Source organism: Exophiala xenobiotica (genome assembly GCF_000835505.1).
Source record: "Exophiala xenobiotica strain CBS 118157 unplaced genomic scaffold supercont1.3, whole genome shotgun sequence".
In the NCBI taxonomy this organism is placed as follows: Eukaryota; Fungi; Ascomycota; class Eurotiomycetes; order Chaetothyriales; family Herpotrichiellaceae; genus Exophiala; species Exophiala xenobiotica.
In genome coordinates this window covers 2,932,104-2,955,435 of record NW_013562492.1, presented here as the reverse complement: position 1 = coordinate 2,955,435, position 23,332 = coordinate 2,932,104, and the positions used below count along the sequence as shown (strand labels likewise).

General features: G+C 52.0%; 12 protein-coding genes across 12 annotated transcripts; 5 read left to right on the top strand and 7 right to left on the bottom strand.

Moving 5' to 3' along the window:
- Positions 1–95: 95 nt before the first annotated feature.
- Positions 96–1,914, top strand: PV05_05317 (uncharacterized protein). Its single transcript, XM_013461807.1, has one exon. The coding sequence runs from the start codon at positions 449–451 to the stop codon at positions 1,496–1,498; it is 1,050 nt and encodes a 349-aa protein (XP_013317261.1). The 5' UTR covers positions 96–448; the 3' UTR covers positions 1,499–1,914.
- Positions 1,915–2,523: 609 nt separating this feature from the next.
- On the bottom strand, positions 2,524–2,955 carry PV05_05316 (uncharacterized protein; the record flags this gene model as incomplete). The annotated part of the gene is made up of 1 exon (XM_013461806.1): positions 2,524–2,955. The coding sequence occupies one exon, from the start codon at positions 2,953–2,955 to the stop codon at positions 2,524–2,526; it is 432 nt and encodes a 143-aa protein (XP_013317260.1).
- A 191-nt stretch (positions 2,956–3,146) lies between these two features.
- Positions 3,147–4,847, bottom strand: PV05_05315 (uncharacterized protein; the record flags this gene model as incomplete). Its single annotated transcript, XM_013461805.1, has 1 exon — positions 3,147–4,847. One exon carries the CDS (start codon positions 4,845–4,847, stop codon positions 3,147–3,149), a length of 1,701 nt encoding a protein of 566 aa, XP_013317259.1.
- Positions 4,848–6,468: 1,621 nt separating this feature from the next.
- Positions 6,469–6,816, bottom strand: PV05_05314 (uncharacterized protein; the record flags this gene model as incomplete). The annotated part of the gene is made up of 1 exon (XM_013461804.1): positions 6,469–6,816. The coding sequence occupies one exon, from the start codon at positions 6,814–6,816 to the stop codon at positions 6,469–6,471; it is 348 nt and encodes a 115-aa protein (XP_013317258.1).
- Positions 6,817–7,235: 419 nt separating this feature from the next.
- On the top strand, positions 7,236–9,151 carry PV05_05313 (uncharacterized protein). The gene has a single exon (XM_013461803.1). The coding sequence runs from the start codon at positions 7,473–7,475 to the stop codon at positions 8,964–8,966; it is 1,494 nt and encodes a 497-aa protein (XP_013317257.1). The 5' UTR covers positions 7,236–7,472; the 3' UTR covers positions 8,967–9,151.
- A 149-nt stretch (positions 9,152–9,300) lies between these two features.
- Positions 9,301–10,974, top strand: PV05_05312 (uncharacterized protein). The gene is made up of 2 exons (XM_013461802.1): positions 9,301–10,648; positions 10,711–10,974. The coding sequence occupies exon 1, from the start codon at positions 9,358–9,360 to the stop codon at positions 9,913–9,915; it is 558 nt and encodes a 185-aa protein (XP_013317256.1). The 5' UTR covers positions 9,301–9,357; the 3' UTR covers positions 9,916–10,648; positions 10,711–10,974.
- PV05_05311 (uncharacterized protein) lies at positions 9,949–11,747 on the bottom strand. Its single transcript, XM_013461801.1, has 6 exons — positions 10,905–11,747; positions 10,700–10,860; positions 10,562–10,642; positions 10,392–10,515; positions 10,220–10,348; positions 9,949–10,152 (listed from the first exon to the last, which is right to left on the bottom strand). Exons 1-6 carry the CDS (start codon positions 11,640–11,642, stop codon positions 9,982–9,984), a joined length of 1,404 nt encoding a protein of 467 aa, XP_013317255.1. The 5' UTR covers positions 11,643–11,747; the 3' UTR covers positions 9,949–9,981.
- Positions 11,748–11,929: 182 nt separating this feature from the next.
- On the top strand, positions 11,930–15,125 carry PV05_05310 (uncharacterized protein). The gene has a single exon (XM_013461800.1). The coding sequence runs from the start codon at positions 12,270–12,272 to the stop codon at positions 15,024–15,026; it is 2,757 nt and encodes a 918-aa protein (XP_013317254.1). The 5' UTR covers positions 11,930–12,269; the 3' UTR covers positions 15,027–15,125.
- PV05_05309 (uncharacterized protein) lies at positions 15,083–17,475 on the bottom strand. Its single transcript, XM_013461799.1, has 4 exons — positions 17,322–17,475; positions 17,087–17,264; positions 16,840–17,035; positions 15,083–16,785 (listed from the first exon to the last, which is right to left on the bottom strand). The coding sequence occupies exons 2-4, from the start codon at positions 17,199–17,201 to the stop codon at positions 15,420–15,422; spliced, it is 1,677 nt and encodes a 558-aa protein (XP_013317253.1). The 5' UTR covers positions 17,202–17,264; positions 17,322–17,475; the 3' UTR covers positions 15,083–15,419.
- A 153-nt stretch (positions 17,476–17,628) lies between these two features.
- On the top strand, positions 17,629–20,097 carry PV05_05307 (uncharacterized protein). The gene is made up of 2 exons (XM_013461797.1): positions 17,629–17,815; positions 17,863–20,097. The coding sequence occupies exons 1-2, from the start codon at positions 17,654–17,656 to the stop codon at positions 18,622–18,624; spliced, it is 924 nt and encodes a 307-aa protein (XP_013317251.1). The 5' UTR covers positions 17,629–17,653; the 3' UTR covers positions 18,625–20,097.
- Positions 18,618–19,913, bottom strand: PV05_05308 (uncharacterized protein). The gene has a single exon (XM_013461798.1). It carries the CDS (start codon positions 19,822–19,824, stop codon positions 18,670–18,672), a length of 1,155 nt encoding a protein of 384 aa, XP_013317252.1. The 5' UTR covers positions 19,825–19,913; the 3' UTR covers positions 18,618–18,669.
- A 334-nt stretch (positions 20,098–20,431) lies between the features above and the next one.
- PV05_05306 (uncharacterized protein) lies at positions 20,432–22,965 on the bottom strand. Its single transcript, XM_013461796.1, has 2 exons — positions 22,152–22,965; positions 20,432–22,096 (listed from the first exon to the last, which is right to left on the bottom strand). Exons 1-2 carry the CDS (start codon positions 22,355–22,357, stop codon positions 20,962–20,964), a joined length of 1,341 nt encoding a protein of 446 aa, XP_013317250.1. The 5' UTR covers positions 22,358–22,965; the 3' UTR covers positions 20,432–20,961.
- Positions 22,966–23,332: the final 367 nt, after the last annotated feature.

Here is a 23,332-nt window from a genome sequence, read left to right as displayed (position 1 = left end):
CGTACCTCGCGTACCGTCGCAAGGCCTTCCGAAAGCAGGGATTCTGGCACTGCCACAATCTTTCAGCGCAAACTAGACCTTTCTCAGGTGTCTATCGAACTTCTTCCTCGTGCCCTACTCCGTAGAACTCTTTACCATGTCGTCGTTCCTTTGCCCTCTTTTCCCGCTCTTTTCTCTCTGAAGTCATTCCCTCAACAGATACTCCGTAAATACTTGCTTGATCCCTCCTTTGTACAAGCAAGGATCCCTCTTAAGATCGACACCACCCTCCGACAATGGCCTCCATCCTCAGATCTCGCCTTATTTGCCTCTAATCACCACCGACTTTTCTCTTTGTCGCCAGTATCGTCTCGCCTCTACGCTCTCCGCGAGGATACCATACGAACTACGTATCCTGATCCTGCGTCCAGACGAGGCCGGCCTTAAAACTGAAGGCCACACGCCCACCATGCGTCGAAGTTTACTCATCTTCCTCCTCACCACCGTTATCGTCGTCACCCTCCTTCTACACTCCGTCTCGACCCTTCTCTCCCTGCTCATCGAAGATGCCTCTCGCGATGCCATCCACCGCTCAGAGATCCCCGCGCCGAACTCGACCCTCCTTGACAACCGGCCCCAGTTGATACCCAAGATCATCCATCAGACGTACAAGAATGAATCCATTCCTTCGCACTGGCTCCCTGCCCAGCAGTCCTGCATGAACCTACACCCAGACTACGAATACATCCTTTGGACGGACAAGATGTCGCACGACTTCATTGCCAAAGAGTACCCTTGGTTCCTGAGCACATTTACGCGGTACAAGCACAACATCCAGCGCGCCGATGCGATTCGATACTTCGTCCTGGCGCACTATGGCGGTGTGTACATCGATCTCGACGATGGCTGCGAGCGGCGCCTAGACCCGCTGCTCAGCTACACCGCGTTCGTGCGCAGGACTGTGCCCACGGGTATATCCAACGATGTCATGGGGGCCATTCCGCAGCACCCGTTCTTCCTCAGGGTCATGGAAAGCCTGCAAGGCGCCGATCGGAATTGGATACTTCCATACATCACCATCATGGCGAGTACCGGGCCATTGTTCCTGAGTGTGATATGGAAGAAGTGGATGGGCGAGCATGCGCACTTGGATCCGGAGACGTGGGTGGGGCGGGTCAGGGTTCTCATGCCCAGCGAATATAATAATCATGCGTGGAGTTTTTTCAAGACGTACAAGGGGAGCAGTTGGCACGGGAGCGACGCGAGATTCATCTTCTGGATGGGCAAGAACTGGATGTTGCTGACAGCATTGGGGTTCTTGCTGGCAGGCGTGTTGGGAGTGTCCATCTGGTGGGTGTATTCGAGATTGATCATCGTCGGATCCCGGAGACGAGGCCCCGGCGGAAGTCCGAGAGTCAGTCCTTTCAGGTTCCCTGGCGTTGGGTACAGGGTGCCGCTGTGGAAGGTCTGGAGCGGGAAGACGCAGAGTTACGAAATGGTCGCGCAGCATGATGCATAGATTCGACCAGGGAAGCGTCGTCAAAGCCATAACATGCCACGTCATGGCTTGTGACGCGAGTGGTCGGTTCAGATCATGTCTCTCGTGGGAAAAGGCAAACGGCCAGCAAGGCTTGACGTCCAAGGGTTTGGAAGGAACAGGTATACATGCTGGACACCTCACTGGGTGCTTTATGATTCTCGCATGTTTGAGCGATGGCGTTTGGCGGGAAACCCCACCTATTCTGAAAACTTGTTCAGTCAAGTCAGAGAAGAGTATTACGGTCTGTCGTTTGGTAAACATTGCGACTGGCCGGAGTGTTTTGCTATATTCATGCATCGACCTGGGTTGTCGCGCCTATTCTTTTTTTTCGGGCGGACAACTCAGGGCGCGAGCTTTATATCTATTCTAATAAGAACATATTTGGCGCCGATGAAGTTGTTCGAAAAGAAAGAAGAAAGTCCTAAATCATTGGCCATGTCATCATCTATATCCGCTACTGCTCACTTCTTGTGGAATTGGTACATCATCGTATGAATTTGCGGTCTTCACGGGGGTCCCCTTATTGGATAGCTATCCTGCTGTCTGCAACATCCAACCACCTAAGATGAACGAGACTAGAATGACAGCGGCGAGCAGCTTGAAGTCCCTAGCCTTGTACAGCGAGGAACACTGCACGACCTGCTGAGCCAAAAGGAGGGTACACACGCTGATTACACGACCAGCTCCAGCCGGAGGTGGTTGACTTTTGCGAAGGCCGTCTCCAGATGTTGGCTCAGTAGGCGGGAGATGCCTTTAAGGAAAGTACGAGATCTTTCAAGGAGGCTTCCCTCGCTCTCTTGCTCGTAGCAACAACGGCCTTTTGCAGACGTGCTCTTGGCGTGCCTGGAAATCCGAGCTGCTGCTGCACCCGTCTTTGGCGTAATAGGTTCAAGCAAGTTGAGAGGTGCCAGGATTGACTGGTCATCATCGCTCCTTGTAGAAAACCAGGACTCCATGTGGTTGCGGTGGACGTACTTCAGCGCTGGATCATTCTTCAGACTCTTCTAGTCGTCTCCATTCTTGAGCAGGAGCTGCACCACCTCGTCATGGCCGTTGCGTGCAGCCCATGACAGGGGAGTCAGCATGAGTCTATCGACCTCATACCGGTTTGGGGGGTCTTCCGAAAGGATCGAGCAAGCCTGGTCAATACATGCTCCAGCATTGACCAAGATCTCCACTGCTTCCGAATTACCGACTTGAGCAGCTTCGCCTAGAGGTGTTCGCCCGAGTGCATCGGTGACATTGACATATGCCCCAGCCTCGACGAGCATCTTGGCCGTTTCCCCGTTGTTGCAACGAGTTTCGACTTGTGCGTAGGATAGGTCAAAGCAGCGGAGAAGTGGAGTCCCTTGGTCCACGTTTTTAATGTTGACTTCTGCTCCGTTATTGATCAGCAGTCTCATGAACTCGCTCTTGGGAGACCTTGCAGCTTCCATGACCGGGCCTGAAAGAATCGCCACCGACGTCGATAACCACACCAGCTCGGATGAGCGCCTCGGCGATCGGCAGGTTGTCTTTGAAGATAGCATATCCAAGAAGAGGACTGACGAAGTGCCCATAACCATTGCTACAACGGATGGCACTGTCTTTCTCAAGCATTTCCCTGACTTGCAATAGATTGTTGCTGTCAATCAATAGCGGAATAAAGGTCCAACTCGATCGGACTCTGCGTGTCGTACGTCAATGATTCCGCTTCCATTCGCTTTTCAACGGTCGTGCCCCATCGTGCTTCTGGAACTGCTCCATGAGTGTGCTTGAGGATCAAAGAGGCAATATCATCGTAACCTGATACAATCGCCACTTGTGCAGGCGGAAGCGACCCCTTACCTGTTAATGACGGATCCGCTCCGCGGTCGAGCAGCAGAGCTGCGATAGAAAGATGGCCTTCCAGTGCAGCAAAAGCAAGAGGTGTCATTTCCAGTCCAGGCAAGAGAGCAGGCGCTGTTTTATTGGGGTTCGCCCCATGGTCAAGAAGTGACGTTACCACGCTGACATCTGCTGCCCACGCTGCATAAGTCAGGTGAGTCCAGTAACAAACGTTGCCGTTGAGTACGTGCTCTTCCACAACCAGCAGACCGGCTTCTAATAGAACTTCTAGCATTTTTGTACTTGGCACACGCGCACCAATGTTCTTGAGAGTGAATATTTGGCGCCTGCCCTCATCGTCGATGAGAAAACGGACGGCTTCGACTGCATCTGTCCAAATAGCTGCATGTAATGCGGCAATGAGTACAGAATCATTCTTTCCTGCCCCTTTAGCAAAAAGCATCTCAAGCATTTCGACGTCATTGTTCCTTGCGGCCAGTTTCAGTGGGGACAGGGTACGTCCGCCTAAAAATCTAGACTCGGATCCAGCATCAATGTCCGCACCACTGTTGACGAGCTCGGAGGCAATCATCAAGTGTTGATTGACAACGGCTATATGGAGCGGCGTCCAGTCCAGCCATCCTCCAAAATCATGTCCAGGATCCCACTGGCTTCTAACCTCAAGGTCAGGCTTTCTTTGGAGGATCATCTTGACCAGCTCCAAGTCCCCTTCGTCGCATGCTTGGTGAAGTAGAGACACGCGGTGAATATCAAGTTCATCGGCCTGAGCTCCTTGATCCAGTAATACCTCGATGGATGGCTTGATTTTATCGAATGCCCGGTCAGATTTGTCATTGGGAGCGCCGGTTAAGGTTTCGACGTAACTTATGACCCCCCGATGTTCGCTGTCCTTTGCCTGGATATCGATGAAATGTTGTTGTTGGCCATGCAGCAACCAGTTCAGGCGGCTCGATACCTCTGCTAGGCCGATCCCCCGCTGAGAGAGCAGGAGCTCAAAAACTGCGTTTGATCCATTTTCGTGATAGTCGTTTGGATCTAAGCCAACACCTAACAATGTCTTAAATACCCCTACATGCCCGAAGTGAGCAGCAACATGGAGAGGGCTTATACCTCGAAAGCCTGTTGAAGAGCAAGAGGCACCTTCCTGCAGGAGTAATCTGCACACACCATCGTGGCCGGAGGCCGCAGCAAAATGAAGGGGCGTCAAGCCTTCAAGAGTACAGCAGTTAGGGGAAGCTGTCCGGTTCTCAATTATCTTCTTCAACATCGCGCAATCGTTCTGGCCAGATGCCGCCATGATCGGATGATCTCTAGGCACGACGTCTGCAAATTGGAGGTTGAAACTGGGCATTTGGAAAGATTGATGGATTGGTTTCCATGAGATGTGAAAGCGAACGATCCCTTGCTGGAAAGGCTTCGAAGGAACCAAAGTCAGAACCGTCGAAGTGATGCCCGACTTTTGGTCTGTTGACACATCAGTCTTCCTGGAAAGCAAGGTCATAACCTCCGTGATCAAGCTCCCAAATATGAGATTTTGGATATTGCTGGATACTGTTCTTGTTTTCCGCGTAATAGACTTCAAGGCTGGCGATTCGCCCTCATATCTAGTCAGTAGGATAACACCGTCCCCTTGCGTCGAGGCTTGTGTAAGGCTTTGTCCGGCTTCCCGAAGCGCAAAGTCGTCTCCAGATTCCAAAGTAACTCGCGGATGCTGGGAGCTCCTGCATGCTGGGCCTGGCACTTCCTCTACAGGTCCGTGGCGTGTGTAGCTCAAGGGAAAGTCGCCGTTAGCAAGGAGCAGTCCTTCCAGTCTCTCGATTCGAACATAAGAACTCTGGAGATAAAGGCTTACAGGCCATTAGTACAAGGTCAAGGTTGGTTATTGGTTACATACCTGTTGTCAAGTCCGAGAGCAGACTCGAGTAGAGACTTGAGACGGTGGACGCCGTCAAGAGCATCCTCAAGCTGTTTCCTCCGCAGCGGGAACAGTAGCCTAGAGCCTATGCATTTCGTATCATTCCTCGCGGGCTCCGTCCGAAGCTTGTTCAGCTGTGAAGTGTAAGACTTCAGTATTCAACTTCGCAAAGAACCGTCCGAAGCACGGTTGGGCCATTCACTTGGTTGACGATGAGACATGGCTCTGGAGGCTCACATAACGTTGCAGTAAAATATGAAGAGTTTGGGCCTCGTCGCAGGATTGGGACAAGAGCCGTGGGCAGTCCCGGAGATCTCTGCGGAACTTGCTGCAAGTTTCAAGAACATCCTTTACGAGTGCTGCAAGGGTGATGATGCTCGCAGCAGCGCTGACGGGATCCATTGAGGTCTGGTTGCCAGAGGGTTCACTCAGTCCACGAGGACTGCGGTTGATAGGAGGAGACCATGCCTTAAACTGTAGAGGTGTGGTTCATGGGCTATAGCATAGCCTCAGGCACTGCAGGATGACTTGCGCATGACTAGGAGACCAGAATAGGACGCAGTGCGGCTAACCAACCGTCAGCTCTTTTCTTCAGGTTTGAATGTCCATTAGTTACTACTTCATACAACGGCCAGTTCAGCGAAGTATTCCTCCGAGCAGTCTGATTCGTCGATATCATTGTGCCAGCCTGCAGAAGAGTAGGCGCCTTCAGGCAGGTATCCGGCCTAGTTGTATGTAGTTCCTTCTTCCTAGCATCGCACGTGGCCCAATGAAATTGGAGCAAGTCTCGTGTAACTCTCATTCTTGACCAGAAGAGATTGCCGTCTCGTCATCCCAACTTTGAGCCCGTCGATTCGTGGTATTCGTGCTTGTGCTCGAAAGCGGCCAAAGATTCCCAAGGGTTGTTATGCAATGTAAGAGAACTTGTTAAGGACCTTTCACAGACTTGGCGTAGCACCACGCATCGATTCGGGCGCAGCCCAGCTTGGCCTGGTTAGCCGGACCTCACCAAGCCAAGCTTGAAAAACGCAATCTCGTTGAACAGATCGTCCCAAGCTGCAACTAGGCCGTGTGTCATGGTACTTGCCCATGAGGAGCAGGCTCGGAGACTCTGTTAAATGTCCCTTTTCTGAAACGACGGATCGAGAAGGACCGCAGGCGCTGGGGAGATGAAATGTATGCTTCCAGGATGCCCTGTCGAGTAACCTTACTTCCCAGCAGCTTCCCGTCTCTCCACCATCTCTTTGATCTCTTGCTCTTCACTCCAAGCCCGTCGACTCCGTTCAAGAGCACGGTTTCTGCGTCTCACAGCGTCGTTGTACTCTGTCACTCTTTTCTCCGCGAAGATACACCCGCCCAGTGTCATTGCACTGATCTGCAGAAATACCTTAAATTGGACCGTCAAGCCTCTGTATACCGGATGGCGAAGCAGGAGGAAATGCGAGAGTAGAGAGATGGACCCAAAGCGCAGAGCACCTGAGGCGAAGCCACCGGCAGCAAGGGAGGTAAGGTGCTCAGGCGGAGCAATGTCTTTGACGTTCGAGGGAGGAGGCATTGTGACTAGCCGAAGATTGACAACGTCCTATGTGCTCGAATATAGCCTCGCTTGAAGAAAGGGCGGAAGCCGGGAGACCTTGGGCAGTGGTAGGAGCAATGGCCCGAGAAGATCGATCAGAGACGCTGTGCAGGAATCGACAGTTGCGAAAGCGGAAGTTGCTCATCCAGACTCGTGTAGGTATGTGCATATACCTGGTAGACTTGAAGAAGAAAACCCCAAGCTCCACTCCTCAGAGGTGTGCAGCCCGAGTACGAGAATGTTCAATTATGCGTTGCAGGTCTGGTGCTCGCGGAAAAGTGGTGACGTCTTTTGAATGGCAGCGGTTGAATAGTTAATCTTATCTTATCAGACCGTCTCCCGTCGCATTGAGGCTTCGTCTAATCTACCTTTCCAAGACGGCACTTGCGCATCCAGCAAGCGTATCGTTTGAGAGGACTAATTGGATGCTCAGCAAAAAGGCAGCGGTGCTTGGTTCAGTGGCTTAGCACTTCACCGATGGTCAAGAAGGGGTTACGTTGCGGATCCAGCCATCCACTGCTCCCTGAGGCGCCCTCCTTATCGTGAGTGTTCTTGTTACTCGCGCGTGGTTAACGAACGTGCGAGCCGTTTTCTCGTGCAGGACGCTGTTCCAGAGGGTCTGTCTCGGGTCCAATATGTCCGATATACCTCATGTCTCGAATTGGGTCGATGGTGTCCACACTTCAGAATCGACAGAACGGATCACGGTATTGAATCCAGCGACCGAGGCCATCATCGCTACCATTGATGCGACCACTGAAGCCTCTGTCAACCAAATCGTTCAAAAATCTGTCGACACGTTCAAAAAAGGCCCCTGGGCACGCTCTGATGCCTCAGAGCGGTATGCAGTGCTATCAAGGGCAGCAACGCTGCTTCGAGCCAGGATACCCGAATTTGTCGAATTAGAAACTGTACAGACTGGACGTCCTATCCGCGAAATGCGAGCTCAATTAGCCCGAGTGCCGGAATGGTTGGAGTACTTTGCCTCTCTAGCACGAGTCTATGAAGGTCGAGTCACGCCTTTCAAGGGACCAGTAATTAATACTCTAACTCGCTTACCGCTCGGCGTTGTCGCCCAAATCACACCATGGAACCATCCGTTGCTGATTGCAATGAAGAAGATCTCGGCAGCACTGGCCGCAGGAAACGTGGTCATTGTAAAGCCTTCCGAGCTTGCTCCTCTGTCCGTGTTGAAGATGGGAGACCTATTCAAAGAGGCAGGTCTTCCCGATGGTGTCTTGCAGATCATCAACGGCTACGGTCGGGAAACAGGGAAGTTCTTGTGTGAAAGTCCATTCCTATCCAAGATCGACTTGACTGGAGGGATATTGACTTACAAAGCGATTGCCCCCATTGCTGCACTAAACATGGTTCCGATAACTGCTGAACTGGGCGGAAAAGCACCCGTATGCTTGTTTCCCAGTCTTGAAGTCGAACAAGCGGTCAAAGCGGCACTTTTTGCCAGCTTCATTGCTAGTGGGCAGACTTGTGTAACTGGGAGCAGACTCTTGGTGCACAAGGATATCTATGAGCCATTTTTGAAACTACTAGTGGCGAGAGTCAAACAGCTACGCTTAGGTGATCCGCAGGACGTCCGCACACAGATCGGTGCGGTGATTTCCAAGGCCGCGGTCGAGAGATGCGAGGCATTTGTTGAACGATCGAGGAAGGAGGGAGAGAGAGTGTTATGTGGCGGCAATTCAACAAGCCTCAACAGCAAAGGCTTTTTCTTTGAGCCCACTATTATCGAAACCCGTTCAGGGACGGATCTCGCGTGCAACGAAGTCTTTGGTCCGGTCATTGCAGCAATCAAATGCGAGTCGGAGGATGATATCATCCAAATCGCCAACACCGACACTTCCTTCGCGTTGGGTGCTTCGGTGTGGACCAATGACTTCAATCAGGCTCACCGTGTTGCCCACAAAATTGAAGCGGGTATTGTCTGGGTGAACGGCCACCATCTGAATGATCCATCGTCGCCTTGGGGCGGGTTCAAAGAGAGCGGTGTCGGCAAGGAAAACGGACAGGAAGCCTTCGAGAGTTACACCAAGCTCAAGAGTACTGTAATCAATTACGGCATTCAGCCAACATGGTTTGATCCAGAAATTGAAGGTGCAAGATATGGGTAGCAAGGCTGAATGTTCAAGCCCGGCAGGTGCTCCGGGGCCTGAACCCTGGAACAATGTAGACACGCACTGCTGCGGCATCAGACTTCGGAAGTCCAAAAGAGCTCTTCCAGCTTCACATCCGTAGAAGAAGAATAGCTTAGAGAGGCGTCCGTGGCCGTCGTATTTATCAATAAGCATACCTGGCGAGCTGGTAAGAAAGAGAGACCCACGAGACGCACCACGATAAGATAAGAAAATTCACGGCGGTTGATCTTCGGTCAATATTTTCGCTGCGCAAGCCGCAAAGACAATTAATTGCCAACAAGCCAGCAAAACCTCGATCCGCTTTCACAGCCCGACCTTTCCAGATCAACATCCTCTCAACCGCCCCAGAGCGAACGAAAACATCGATATGGCTCCCAAACCACCTTCCGCATCGAAGAATAACCCGAAAGCCCGCAAGTCTGCCACCGCAGGACCTTCTACCTCAAAATCGAAGTCGGCAAAACGCCCTTCATCCAAACAAGTAAAGACAAGACCAGGCTCACATTCAAACACCGGCTCGTCGAACGCAAAGACGTCGAAAAAGCACGCACGAACGTACACAGACAAAGAACTCGGCCTGCCAACCTTGAACATGATTACCCCCGTCGGTGTGCAGAAACCCAGCGGGAAGAAGAAGGGCAAGATCTTCGTTGACGACAAGGAGAGCATGATGACAATCCTGGCGATGGTCAACGCCGAGAAAGAGGGACAGATTGAAAGCAAAATGATGAAGGCCCGGCAGATGGAGGAGATCCGCGAGGCCAGGCGGGCAGAGATGGAGAAGAAGAAAGAGCACAAGCAGCAGGCGCTGGAGGAAGTCAAGAAGGGGTTGAAGAAGGGGAAGAAAGGCAGCGACAAGGAGCTGCAGGCCGAGAGAGATGTCCCGAAAGAGAAGAAGAGCAAGAAGCGCGTTTCATTTGCGTGAATGTGAGGGAGAAAAGGCTTGGAAAGAGACTTTATGGCTCTATGCGTCTATGAGGTCTATGACAGTCTAATGCTGTGCTGGGATGTGCATTTTCCTCCTCATGGGCTCGAACACTGGCTTCAGGGGATCTCTTTGCTCTCGAGATATTTGTCCCTCGAGCTGAGAGCCGGCGGCATCGGTTTGAGATATTGCGTCGAGGTCTATCTCTCGCGCCATTGTCTGAAAGAAGACTGTGGTCTGAGGGGGAGAGATCAACCTGTCAGCTCCACGAAGGAGAAGTAGGTCAGGCTGGGGTGGGACTTACTGCTCTGGCAAACCATCTTTTGCCGCCGAGTTCGAACCAGCTCAGATGACCACCCGTTGTTGTGGTGCATAGTACACCATATGGTGTCTGTTGGACTTCTTCTCGAGGCAAGGCTTCGCTTGCAGTCACCTATCCTGTTAGCAAGGACCGACATGCGGGAGCGTCGACCCACCGGATCATCTTCTGCATGGATCGCCAGGAATGGAACCCTTATGGCAAACAGAGAGTCAATGGACGATGCATCGCGATAATAGGCTCCTTCGGTCGGGTAACCCCACGTTGGGCCTTGCACATGTCTAAAGCGATCAGAAACTCGGTGTCAGAAGAGTGGAGGAGGCATACCGGTCAAATTCGTGAAGATACCTGATCTTGCGGACAACGTCCACATTGATCTTGGGGTTGGTGGAGATTTGGTCAACATGACTGCAGGTAAGAAGCTTGTCAGGAGGAGATATCCAGGGTTCCTTGATCGACACTCACGTCTCGAACAGCCTTTTCATGCTCTTGCCCATCGCCGCCGAATATGCATTTCGATTGAACCACGTTCTCTGCAAGGCGAGACTGCCAGCGTGCAGGTCCCACGGATTAGACAGTATAACGGCTGCTTTGAACAAACAGTTGCTGCCTTCTTCGCCGAGATACTATACGAATTAGCACAAAGGGAGGACCAACGATTCATACTTACGTTGGTGAGAATGTTGGCTCCAAGCGAGAATCCAATTCCAAACAGAGGTCGATTGGGAAAGGTCTTTCTCAACCACTTGACAGTCTCTCTGACATCCCACGTTGCGCGTGCATTGTATAAAACACTGGTGGTGACTTGCGTCATAGCACAACCCCTGGAAATAACGACACATGCCTCCCATCCCCCATCCCCAAGTAAAGGAGCTAGGACATGCCGAAGGTAAAGTTCATGAGACCCGCCGCTCAAACCGTGAAGCAGCACAAGCATAGGTCTAGTGTCGAGTGAGCCAAGCTGGTTGAACTCTTGGTCGGTGTAGTAAGTTGTTCTTGGCGGTAGAGTCGGATCGTGGTCATCGTTCGGCGTCGTCGCAAAGTCAACCGCAAATTGTCCTGTGTAGGTCGGGTCCTTGTTCTGAAATATCCATCGCTTATAGTAGATCGGCACAGACTGGCGGGTCATGACGGTCCAAATAGTCTGAAGATGGCCGTTGAAGAGGAATGGATTGAGCCGGCATGGTGGGATCAGAGACATGCACAAGTTGGCGAGCGAAGTCGTTCTGCCATCCTTGTATTTCAGTACCAGTGATTTCGCCGAGTGCCAATATCGAATCTTTGCCATTCCGACGACTTTGCCGGGCGACACTGCAAAGACAGCGAAGATAGCAAGGGCCAAGAGGGAGAAAAAGACCTGATGCTCCTGGGCTTGTCCAAGAAGTGCCTCCGCAGCATGAGACCTCATCTTCGCTCTAAACAAGAAGGAATGACAACCGTCCAGCCATCTCAAGCAATGGAACAAGACCGACCTCTATGAAAATGCACATATGTCGTTCGCCTGAAATATGCAGTACCGTGACTATGTACCTAGGTAAAATCGTTCGCCCCAGTTGATGACATACTACGTAGTAGTGCCCACGTTATGCGACATGGGGCACGGGTTCCTAACACCCAATCGGTTTGTGCCGACGTCTTTCGTAAAGGAGGCCTGGCCACGCGCTTGATCTGTACAATTCTTCAAGTCGATGTACACCGACTTCGAAATGCACCAAGCAATAGTATCAGTTACCTCGGATACAGCGAAGGAACAAAAGAGGCTAACGGGACGAATAATGATTGCCGCCGTTGTTTGAGGCTCGGAAAGGGCGGCTTTTTGCACGAGGCTTGCCGAGTCAAACAAAGAGGCAAACTGTTTTTTGAACGCGTCAAGCTGCGTAGCTGCTGCATCATCCTGCACTTCAATAACAAAAGAAGAAGAGCAGCTGGCGAAGGCTCTGAACACGACGCGTTGTCGGCCGGCAGCCAGCGTAGAATCTGAGGGCGAAACAGGAGGGACTTCCGAGTGATTGACTGCCTGGAGGCCGCCTTCACCATGGATCCCAACTATCCATTTAATCCCATCTACACCAACTTCCATCCATCTCAATACCAGAGATCATCTCATGCAGTCCCGCAACAACAGCAAACCCTCCCTTATCCTCAGTCTCAGCCGCATCTACAGTTCGAACCACAGTCACAGCCACAGCCTCGATCTTATCACCATCCTCAACCGTATCCTCCACAAAACTACTCTCAGTTCTACTACAATCAGGATCAACACTACCAGGCACCGGTCCATGAGTATTCACAACAAGCCTTCTATCTGCCACCGGGCCCTCCTGTCCAGCCCTCTCAGTCTCGTATACAAGTCGTTATACCGCCTCACTCGTCTCAGTCTCCCTCCTCACCTCACCAGCAATTCCAGCAGCCACGGCAAACATATCATCCGCCGCCTACGCAGCCTACGCAGCAACCTCGCAACCAGGTACCAAGCCCTGCTCAGACATTCCAACCACCTCCCAGACAGCAACCTCCACAATACGCTTCCCAATATAAGCCTGATCCTCCGCAACGGCGATCAGATGTGATAGTACACATCGCAAGTCCAAGGATGGGTGCCGATCAATCTCAGCTAAAGCGAGAGCAAACAATACCCAGCATCAAAATCGAGGAATCTCAAAAGAAATGGGAATCGCCTGTTCCAGCCACAAAACCTCAACCACCACAAAAAACGCCGGACCAACCGCTGACCACGATAAACCCTCAAATGCTGCAGAAGACGCCCTTGCAGACTCCATCCAGAGTATTCCAAGCGGTCGAGATCAACACAAAGCCGAAGAAGGTTGCCACCACACCCGCTGAAAATCGTCATTCACCTGTAAAACCAGATGAACCAGAACCAAACTATCCTTCTGTGCTGTGCGTTTTGGCTGACGACTACCTTGACGCAGCCCGGAAACAGCCAGCAGTGACGGAGGAATACTACAATCTGATAGCAACTGCACTTGGCTGTCTCGAATCTGTCCTCAACAATTTCAAACTTCCACCTCTGAGAGAAGCCCAAGTTTCTCTACACTATGCACGGATCCTCTATGAAGAGACAGAAAACTGCGACGAAGCTGAAACAAGATTGACGAAATCAATCGAGCTGTGTGAAAGACACAAATTCATTGATCTGAAATATGAAATGCAACTGCTGTTATCTAAAATCCTTTATGAGTCCAATCCCAAAGCTGCACTACGAGATATCCAAAGAATGATTGACGACATCGAGGCCTATCGCCATACGGCATGGCTTTACATCTTCCGCTTTCAGCATGCAATGTTTTCCTTAGCATCAGCAGCACCAGGAGAAGTGCACAGCGCTGCCGTGCAGCTCGAAAAGATCACCAATTTGGCACGTCAAAATTCAGACAGTGCGGTCCTGGCCTTGGCCGCAGTACTTGAAGCGTTGCTGCATCTCTCCAGCTCCAGCCATGAAGCGGTCACAGCCAGCCAGACAGCTTTAGCAAAAGCCCGGGCTTTGCAACTAAATTCGGACGTTGAAACAACTCCCCAACTGACTATACTGATGGAGTTCATTGATCTCGCATGCAGTGTCCGAGAGTGCAATATTGCGCAAACGGAAAGTAAACGTAAGATTATGCATGATGTGCTTTACGAATCGATCGGCAACCCTGAGTGGCGTGAGGACGGCTTCATCTACATCCCTGTCTCGAAGCGGGCAATAACAGGCATTCAACTTCAGGGCAACGGACACGTTGTTGAAAGATGCGGGAAGTACTTTATGACCTTCTCGTGGCTGAGCAAGGAGCACGTGGAAGCCTTAGGATTTCTATTCAGCGCCGACAGTGCGGCCTACAAGAGCGGAGCCGATGGCGGCAAAGCAGAGAAGTTTGCTGAAGCAGGCCTCGCGGAAGTTCGGTCTTGGGGACGACCAGGTCTTGCTACTGGTTATCAACAATCACAGAGAGTGCACATCTTCCAGAAATTGCTCGAGGCACAATTTTTGTTTCTGATCTGTTTTATGCGTTGTTCCAGAGGTTCCTGGCAAAAAGCGAGCAGCATGGTGTCTGCTATACATCGCATTTCAGAAGATGTTGGCAACAATTTTCCGCTGAGTATGAAGTCTGCGCTGCTCTACTTGGAAGGTGTCATATTACAAGGCACAGGGAACACTGCACAAGCACTCGAAATTTACCAATCGCCAATGTTGAGTCTCGAACAGAAGCATTCCTCACCATCAACGAGGCCAAAGGCCGACCATCAAATCTCAACGTCATATCATGCAGACTCGGACATTACTCGCAACATGTGTATTCTTGCCGCCATGAACACTGCATTCATCCTCCAGGACCCCCAGCATGCCCAGCATAATCGACAGGCTTACCTGGTCAATAACCTGAGTACGGCTGTCCAGAGCTGTGGGAACAAGTACATACAAGCGCATTACTCGCTTCTGGTGTCTGTCCTGTCAACTACAACGCTGACAGCGAAGCAATATCTCAGAAGTGCAATGGAAGCAGCCAAAGCGATCGGGAGCACACAAACGACTGCACTCGCATTGGTTTACATGCAAGAGAAGCTGTTTAGGGGGACAGTGGATGAACAAGCAATCAAGTGTGCCAGGGCTGCAAGTCACCAGGTCCGACGATGGGGTGATCCGATGTGGATGCACGTCGCGGCCGGTCTGGAGGCGGAGGCACTCGAGATCAATGGTTTATTGGGAGATGCCCAGCAGAGGAGGGCCGATGCGGAGGCGAGCTGGGATAAACTGCCAGAAGCAGTCAAACGTCTGAAAAGCGACTGAGTGAAAAGGTGTTTAGTCGAACTGTTTCGCGTGAAAGGCATTTAGTTGAAGCGTTGAGAGCCATGGCGCTTTTGTGGATTGCACAACTAGATATTACAGGAAGCTTTGTGTGTTCTGTCTGCGGGTGCACACTAATACTGTGTCTTGACACTTGCTCATTTCTGGCTCCTAAACGCTGGACTTATGCTTGGGTCATGTCATCCAGCCCTTCTCCGCGCTGGTTTCTTGAGCGCAGGATAGCATAGTCGCGTCGAGGAGTATCAGGTTCATGACATAAGCACAAGCTCCGTGTCTTCGCCATGGCCCATACATGTATCACCGAGCCCTTGACTGGGCACGGGCGCCGTTGTCGTGGACAAGGACGAAACGTACCTTGTCCTCCGCAGGAAGCATTCAGGACGACAAACTGTCCGGCGTCGGCGGCACATTGGCCAAGCTGCCTTTCTCCTTTTCCTTGTCCTTCTCGCCATTCGTTCTAAGAATATCCTTCCAGACACTCTCATTGATGGGGGACTCACTTCTCCGAATCTTCTCATCTCCACTAGTCCCGTATCCCAATCTCAGGTTTCGATCAATTTCCTTCTCCAATTCATCCAGCACATTTGTACTGTGGAAATCCACAACCTTGTCAGTCCCTTCTTCATCTTCCGTGGCGAAGGTGTCGGATCGTGCCAGACTGCTGGGCGTTAAAACCTGCGATGGGAAATCACCTTGCTCGACATTCGCTGCAGGAGATTCACCGACACTGGGTGCAGGCGTTAGCTCCGGCTGCTCGAGTCTGCGATGCGTCTTCTGATCAATGGTCTCGTCGACGACTCCGGGTGCGTGCTTTTTGCCGGTCTGCCATTCTCGAATCAACCGCGACACATCGACCTGCCACTTGAGTTCTTCAAGCTTCAACTCGAGAGACTTGACGATCGCCTGCTCCTTCAATTGCCACTCGCGCAATACTGCTCCACCCTCCTTTGGCGCGTTGTCTTCGAACTCCGGAACTTGTAAAAGGTTGTGCGGTTGAGCAAGCCCCTTCAGCTGGCTATCGTCGACAAGCACCGTGTTGCTTTGGTTCCATTTGCACCCAGGCGCGGCTTTGCTTTGAATGTCGGTGTCAGCCCAAATTTTTTCCAATTTCTTGTATACTTGGACCTTGTTGTTGTACTGGCGACCGGTCAAGCCTAGCTTGTCTCTCGCCCAAACTGCAGCCATCTCATTGCGCTGCTTGGGATGAATAAGATTCTTGACCATTGCCATTGTGTTTTCCGGCCTCGCAGAGGAATACACCATGACTACATGGTTACTGAACAGATAGTCAAGCAATTGTGTGACGCCGGGTCTTATCTTGAACTTTGTAGGATCAGCACGGCGGTTCGGTCGAACGAGCAGAGTCCCATTCAGATCCAGTACGACTAGGAGTTTCTGCGAGGTATCTCTCAGAGCTGGCGCTAGCGCAGCCATTTTCTTGTATGCAGAGGTAGGCTTCGGGGCAACTGGAGGCTCGACGTCGCGCGGAGTCGCTGTGCGACTGCGGCGACTGGGAATATGTCGGATCGGTCGATTTAAGAGCGTTTGCGCAGTGGCAGATTCTGGCGGAACCTCAATTGAAGGGAGGGGAATGTCGGCTGGGTTTGCAGTACTGTAGGCTGCGATCTGCTCATTACGTCTTGAACGAAGTGGATATCGAGGCGGCGATTGCGTAGATGTCAAAAGCGCGTCCATCTGCCCCTGCTGGGGAACTTGTTTGCCACGCGTGCTATCAGACACTCTGTATGCCTTGTCAACCCGATATGTGGGATATCGAGCATAATTATGTACTGACCTCAACCGTTCGTGTAGAGTATGTTGCGGTCCCCTAGCGTGCCAGGACTGAAGAAAAGGCGCATTTCCGTACATGACCTGGAAGTCCTGGTATCGAGGTTCGTTCGGTCTGGCAGTTGGTGCCCGCTGCGATTGGTGCAGGGTTGTGGAAGTCTGGAGGTTGACGGTATCATTTCTGTAAGACCTCCATGAGTCCACTATTTTGTATATGTTAATCCTCTCCTCGTCAAAGATATCATAGTATTCACCTTGTCGGAATTGGGTGGCTCGATCTGGAATGTAGTCACGATGGTCATGGAAGGTCGGCTGGGTTGGATTGTCTGCTTGCGACGGATGACGTCTGCTCCCGCGGCTGGAAGGCATGGTTGTTGTAGAATACTGCGACGAGTAGATAGGGGTGGAAGAGGCGAGGCACTGATGCTGCCACTGATGTAGAAGGGTTAGTAATGAAGTAACAGAAGAAGTTGTAAAGGTCAGGCAGACTTTTGGTGACGGTCGGCGACAGAGGCCTAATCCCTGCCGCAGTCGGAGCGCGTCCAGTATGTACAACGATGGCTAAGTACGGAGGTCACCCTGCGCACTTGTTGGAAAGAGCGGTCGTTGTCTGTAGTGATACCACATAGAAACAAACTCTGGCAGACTGGATTCCGCAGGCAAATCTCATCATCCTCGCCAGATCTCGGCGTTGCCTCCATCTCACGCTAAATTTAACCTTGTTTATAGCGTCGGATACGTCCCTTGCCGCTTTTTCAAAAAAGTTCCTGTCCACGCTGTCTGTCGTCCAGTCTTTACATAGTCCTCACCTACAACACAATATGAGCCCAGCAAGCTTACTGGATCAGCCTATTCAGCTAAGGCCGGACTACGTTGAAGATGTTGAGGATGTTGAAGATGAGGTCTCAGACCAGGACGATGACAATGAAGACCAGTCGCAGGACAGCGAGTCCGCCCAAAGCGACTTGGGGTTTGAGGATGAGGTACTACAGCAACACCACGATTGTTGGATTCTATTGACAAAGTCCAGGAGGATGACCTAGAATCCGTTCCAGAAGACGGACTGCCGTTGAAGGACATCAGCTTCGGAGCCTTAGTGAAGGCACAAGAAACTTTTGATCCACGGCCGCGCAAGCGAAAACTGGCAGAGACGCTCGAAGGACCAGTGCCACAACCGGAAAAGAATGAAGAAGATTCTTTTGACACCCGCAAGAGAGCCAAAGAGGCTCGCATTGACGGACCGAAGCGAACATCCAAACATGCACCTGTAGTCGAATCTGCACGAAAGCCCGTTTCGCGAAAGAGAACCATCTTCGAGCCCGCGCCGGCGCAGAAGTTTCGGGATCCTCGGTTTGATCCTACAGTCATGTCAGCCAATCGAGACACCAACGCCACCGAGAAGGCGAGCAAGAACTATTCTTTCTTGACACAATACCAGGCGAGTGAGATCTTGGACCTCAAGTCGCAGATCAAGAAGGCCAAAGACCCCGATGTTGTTGCCGACCTAAAGCGGAAAGTCATGTCATTAGAGTCCAAGCTACGTAACGCCGAAATGCGACAGAAGCAGGAAGAAGTGAAGAGGAGACACAAGCAGCAGGAACAAGAAGCCTTGCGTACCGGGCAGAAAGCTGCACCATACTACCTGAAAGACGCCGAGGTCAAGAAACTTGCTAAAGAAGAGAAACTACAAAGTATGGGCAAACGTGCTCGCGATAAGTCTGAGAAGAGACGAAGGAAGCGGGAAAAAGGCAAAGAAGCCAGAGACATGCCTCGTGTAAGGCGGGAAAGATGAGTGTCCTGGACCTTTTACACAACCTGACCTTACCATTATCCATTGTTACGGCTTCATCTCCATATCAACCACCAATTTCCCACCTACGCCTCGATGGTAATCCTCCACCAACTCATTCAGCTTCTCGAGCGGATACGTCCTTATCTTCGCTCTGACACCATGACTTGCTGCAAAATCCACCATAGCTTGCAACTGATGATTTCGGCCCGTCAACACGCCCACAAGTTTGATATGTCTGAACACCAGATCGCCCGGCTTGAAGCGCCATCCATCCTTCGGAAAACTCACGCACACGCACGTGCCGTGGTTTTTAATAACCCCCATCCCGAAGTCAAAGGCAGCCTGTGACTCCGGCAGGATCAAGCTCGAATCGCACCCCTTCTCCCCTTCGAGCCCTTTCTCCGCCGCGCCAAAGATCCGTGCTTTCGCATCGTCAACGGTCTCCTTCAATGCATCCACAAGCACGACATTTTTGCCGTCCTCACCCAACTCCGCAACCACGTTCTCAAGCATCTTCATCGCAGGCGTCGTGTCTACCGCGACAACCCTCCAACCCAACTTCGCAGCAAACTGCACGCCCAAATGGCCCAACCCGCCTCCCGCGCCGAGGATTGCCACCGACTTGCTTCCGGCCTCTCCATTCCCCTTTCCGCCAGACACAGCCATATCCACGCCCGCCGCACCCAGCGCATTCCAAACCGTCACCCCCGCACACATGAGCGGAGCTATATCCACGGCTCGCAGCTTCCCATTCTCCGGTACACGGGCCACCTGCCTCACATCAACAAGGCAATATTCTTGGAAGCCCCCGTCGCGCGTCAAGCCCAAGTTACTTGCACGCGGACACCACACGCCGTAACCACGCAGATCGCCTCCGTTCTCCGTGCACTCGTTACACACGCCACAGCACGCGAACGCCCTTCCTGGCACGCCGACAAGCGCCCCGGCGCTGATTCCTTTGAGTTGAGCGACTTTCTCGGCATCCGGGCCAAGCTGCTCGACGACACCAGCGAACTCGTGAGACCCGACGCGAGGGAGGCCTTGCTGCATAGCGCCACTCGCGAAGACGGCGTCGGTGTGGCAGTACGACGCCGCTGTCACGCGGATCAACAGCTCATGGCCCTGAGGTGGCGGAGGGCGGGGGAAGTCGGGTTTGAAGGTATACGGGGTGTTGAATGATTCGAGGACTTGGGCGCGCATAGTCGATGACGAACGTCTGTGTCTGTTGATCTGAACGACAGATTGATGTTGGAGAGCGGCGATGGGCGGTTGCGGTTGCTTTATGGCGGGCCGACTGGAGGTGCCAAAGCTAGATCGTGATATAGATTGGACGGACTTGCAGATTGGAAGAGTAGTACTGTAGTGATGGCCTCTGGCGTAGCTTGTAGGCAGTGATCTGATGGAAGCTATGGTGACCTGCCTGTCTTGCTTCTTTAAGCGGGCTTTGAGGCCTGCTTGTGCGGTATAGTCGACTATTGTTGATATCAATCAACTCGCTCTCATAACCCAGCCTCGACTGGAGCACGAGTCGTTTCGGGCAAACGCAAGCCTGCCACAGCAATGCCTAGTCCAGCTCTTATCTGCCACGCCAAAGTCGGATGCTTTGTGTAAGAGGAATCGCAAGACAGGAGGATGAGGACAAAATCGCCCTGACAGCGATAGAAAACCGCCGCAAGGTGGAGTGGTGCGTTGGAGAAGGAAACTCCGTTCCCGCGCAGCCTCGTGAATTCCCCAATTTGCAGATTGGAGAAGTGGACAAGAGACGAGGCTGATTTACATCACTGGGATATGGGAACAACCCCTGGAACAATTATAAAATCCCTTTAGACCCTTCACAAGAACATCAAATAATAAGCGAGCCAGGTCAGAGAACAGTGGGACATCCTTTCTACCGATACTGACAGTCCTGCAAGATCAATGCTTTTGAGGATTCTCAGCTATCCTAACCCGTCCATTTGACTCATCGTTTGAAAGAAATGCATGCGAAATCATCAAACGCACCCATCACCAATTCATGCAGTCCTGGTTCCGTCTCCCAAAGACTGTCATGTTATCTCATACCAATCCTTCCCAGTCAGTCGTCGCTAATCATCGCGTGGTATTAGAAAATAGTCCCTGTCCAGACAGTCCTTTTTGTCATTACATGGTATTCCTTGAAAATAGTTCATCAAGCAGAAATTTTCAAACCCGGCATAGCTTTGTTGACGAGACTCGCATCGTAAGAGAATACCTCCAAAGCAGCCGTCCACCTCATTACGCCCCATAGCGCCATCGCAGTTCAAAATTGGGATCGAAGAGCGCCGATATAGACAGGAGTGGAAATTCGCAATACCGGCCTCAAGAATGGAACAGATCCCATGCTCGAGCACATAAGCTCAAGAACTCTTCCTTCTTTGCTCTTTGCGTAGCAGGACTGTCTCTGCCTTCGCCAAATGGACCACTATGGCGGAGTCGTTCTCGTCCAGAGCCCAACGGCGGGCTGCTACCTTCTTCATATTCCATACGGCTCCTCCTTCGACCGGCGGAGTTGTTGGACAAGTACTTCTGAGGAGTCAAAGTATCTTTGTGGCCAGGTTGAGGTGAGGGAGGCGTAGGCGGTTGATGACCCCCATAGTGGACAATCTTGGGCAAAAGATCCTCTCGTCCTCCAGTCATCTCGTGGACAGCTTCTTCTGCTGAACGATACTCTCGAGGGCGGTCAAAATGCATGCCCGCAGGCTGAGACATGGGATGAGCAGTCTGTGGTGGAAAGCCTGGAGAAGGAAGAGGAGGGCCGTGACTATGAGAAGGAGTGGAGTTTGCGTGCAGGAAAGGTGGTCGAGCCGGCCCAGGGTTGAGCTCACTGGCTCCGAACACGTCCGCGATCGGAGGGAGTCTATTGTTGGTCTGAATTGCAGGAATATGATGGATGTGACTTTGAGATGACATGGCAGGATGCTCATTCACTTGTCTCGACAGTGGTGCATCGTGTCTCCCGGTAAAGGTTTGGTTCAGAGGCGCAGACTGAATGACACGCTCGTTGGCAAAGCGTTCGGCTGAAGGAGGAACAATCGAGAGACCGGGCGGGGGCCTTTTCTTGGATGAGGCCGTGGGGGTTCTTGTTGAAGTAGCTGGTTCACTGGTTTTTCCCGTGTCTGGACCGTCTCCGCGGGCAGATTTGAGCAGCCTTGCTTGAATGATAGATCGCTGCTGATCTCTCACCGACATGCTGCGTTCCAATTGTTCACGCATTGCGGGGTCCTGAGTCTGGAAACCTGGTGACAAGCAAGCCAGGCCGACATCATGCAAAACTAGTCCATCTCTTGCAGTCAACGGCGTAGCTGAAGGCCGAGAGTTCAGACCTGCCGAGATTGAAGTGCTGGTTGTGTTCAGATCTAATTTTTTGGGTCTGTGTCGGGTGCTTGTCTGAAGGGAAGGGGACGAGGGAGGTTCCTTCTTGACGATGATCTTGGGATGGTCTGAACTCCGTATTCTAACACCGTCACGGTCAACCTGGGCTATATTTGGAGGATATAGAGAGTACTCACGACCTTGGGGACCTCTTCCCGTCCGAGGGAGTCTTCTCGTTGGCATGTACTGTCATGCTGATCTCGGAAGCCATGCCCGGGTCCGTGTTTCTGTCTCTCGGTGTTACATTGGTAGCAGGAGCCAAGGGAGGATAGCTTCTGGGACTTGGATTTCGGTCGAGCGAAGGCAGCGGAGCTACCGCAGCAGAAGCCACAGCAGTCGACATGGCGAGGCTGGCTCAATGGTATAGGAGCAGTGAGAGGATGGAGGATGATCTTGCTGGAGAGGTTGCCGCGAATTGTCCTGGATAGATTCCCAACCTCTTTTTCTTGTGTTTACCAACTCTTCTCGACTTGAGCGTCTTCAGTGTTGTTTGTCAGTTGGTTAAATGCAAACTAAACGAGTGGCCTTGCAGATGTGCAGCGCGAGAGGTAGGACGGCGATTCGACCGTTGATTCGGCACAGCCTTGTTCGGAAAGCGAGTGACCTGAGGGCGCAAAAAGAAGCGCTCCGCTCAGAGAAAGAATACTTCTCTAGTAAGGCGGAAATGGGTGGAAAGGGAACGGGCTGAGAAAGCAACGAGCGGCTAGGTCGTTCTTTGAGAAGCGCGGCCTGTGAGGTTGAAATGGTGGTGATCGAGGGAAGAGGGAAAGGGAAAAAGCGGGCTGCGGGAAGGAGGGCAAAGAAACGGAGCAGTCCAAGACAAGTGGACAAGGACAAGCCAGGGTGAATCGTGAATCAGAGATGTCGAAGAACAAGGTGTGGCACAGACAGTGGTGGTGCGCCAGGGATTGGATCGACTGCCCTCTTCCACTCTCCAGGTGTCAAAAAAGCCAGCCGCAGGCACTCACTGGCAGTCTTCTTCAGTCAGAGGTTTCCGTTACCCGAGTTCAGATTAGTGGCCCCGACCAGTCTTCCTTTAACGAGAGTTTCAGGGATTCAGGAGCCCCTCCCACCGCCTCCAGGCAGATTCTAGGGTGCCCCAAACTGACACAACACCTACGCATATGGCACTTAATGCGCCACCTACGGCCACCCCATGCTTGCAGCTGAAGTACCATCTTTCCTTTCTGTCCATAACATTCGTTTCGAACTCCATTAGTTTACCACCTAGGTCGATAGTTAGCGACTCCCGCAGCCATCCTTGACCAACTGTAGGCTACCCAATTTCTTGGATTGCGACAGCCGAAAGATGACTCTG

What these genes read in the sequence shown, in the direction of transcription:
- PV05_05309 (XM_013461799.1), bottom strand. Translation starts at nt 17,201, where the DNA reads ATGCCTTCCAGCCGCGGGAGCAGACGTCATCCGTCGCAAGCAGACAAT. An exon ending in AGCCACCCAATTCCGACAAG is followed by an intron (nt 17,036 to 17,086) that starts GTGAATACTATG and finishes TATACAAAATAG; the next exon opens with TGGACTCATGGAGGTCTTAC. An exon ending in ACTCTACACGAACGGTTGAG is followed by an intron (nt 16,786 to 16,839) that starts GTCAGTACATAA and finishes CAAGGCATACAG; the next exon opens with AGTGTCTGATAGCACGCGTG.
- PV05_05306 (XM_013461796.1), bottom strand. Translation starts at nt 22,357, where the DNA reads ATGTCGACTGCTGTGGCTTCTGCTGCGGTAGCTCCGCTGCCTTCGCTC. An exon ending in GGGAAGAGGTCCCCAAGGTC is followed by an intron (nt 22,097 to 22,151) that starts GTGAGTACTCTC and finishes TGACGGTGTTAG; the next exon opens with AATACGGAGTTCAGACCATC.
- PV05_05307 (XM_013461797.1), top strand. Translation starts at nt 17,654, where the DNA reads ATGAGCCCAGCAAGCTTACTGGATCAGCCTATTCAGCTAAGGCCGGAC. An exon ending in ACTTGGGGTTTGAGGATGAG is followed by an intron (nt 17,816 to 17,862) that starts GTACTACAGCAA and finishes GACAAAGTCCAG; the next exon opens with GAGGATGACCTAGAATCCGT.
- PV05_05311 (XM_013461801.1), bottom strand. Translation starts at nt 11,642, where the DNA reads ATGAGGTCTCATGCTGCGGAGGCACTTCTTGGACAAGCCCAGGAGCAT. An exon ending in ATGAAAAGGCTGTTCGAGAC is followed by an intron (nt 10,643 to 10,699) that starts GTGAGTGTCGAT and finishes TCTTACCTGCAG; the next exon opens with TCATGTTGACCAAATCTCCA. An exon ending in AAAGATGGTTTGCCAGAGCA is followed by an intron (nt 10,153 to 10,219) that starts GTAAGTCCCACC and finishes TCTCCCCCTCAG; the next exon opens with ACCACAGTCTTCTTTCAGAC.
- PV05_05312 (XM_013461802.1), top strand. Translation starts at nt 9,358, where the DNA reads ATGGCTCCCAAACCACCTTCCGCATCGAAGAATAACCCGAAAGCCCGC.
- PV05_05310 (XM_013461800.1), top strand. Translation starts at nt 12,270, where the DNA reads ATGGATCCCAACTATCCATTTAATCCCATCTACACCAACTTCCATCCA.
- PV05_05317 (XM_013461807.1), top strand. Translation starts at nt 449, where the DNA reads ATGCGTCGAAGTTTACTCATCTTCCTCCTCACCACCGTTATCGTCGTC.
- PV05_05313 (XM_013461803.1), top strand. Translation starts at nt 7,473, where the DNA reads ATGTCCGATATACCTCATGTCTCGAATTGGGTCGATGGTGTCCACACT.
- PV05_05308 (XM_013461798.1), bottom strand. Translation starts at nt 19,824, where the DNA reads ATGCGCGCCCAAGTCCTCGAATCATTCAACACCCCGTATACCTTCAAA.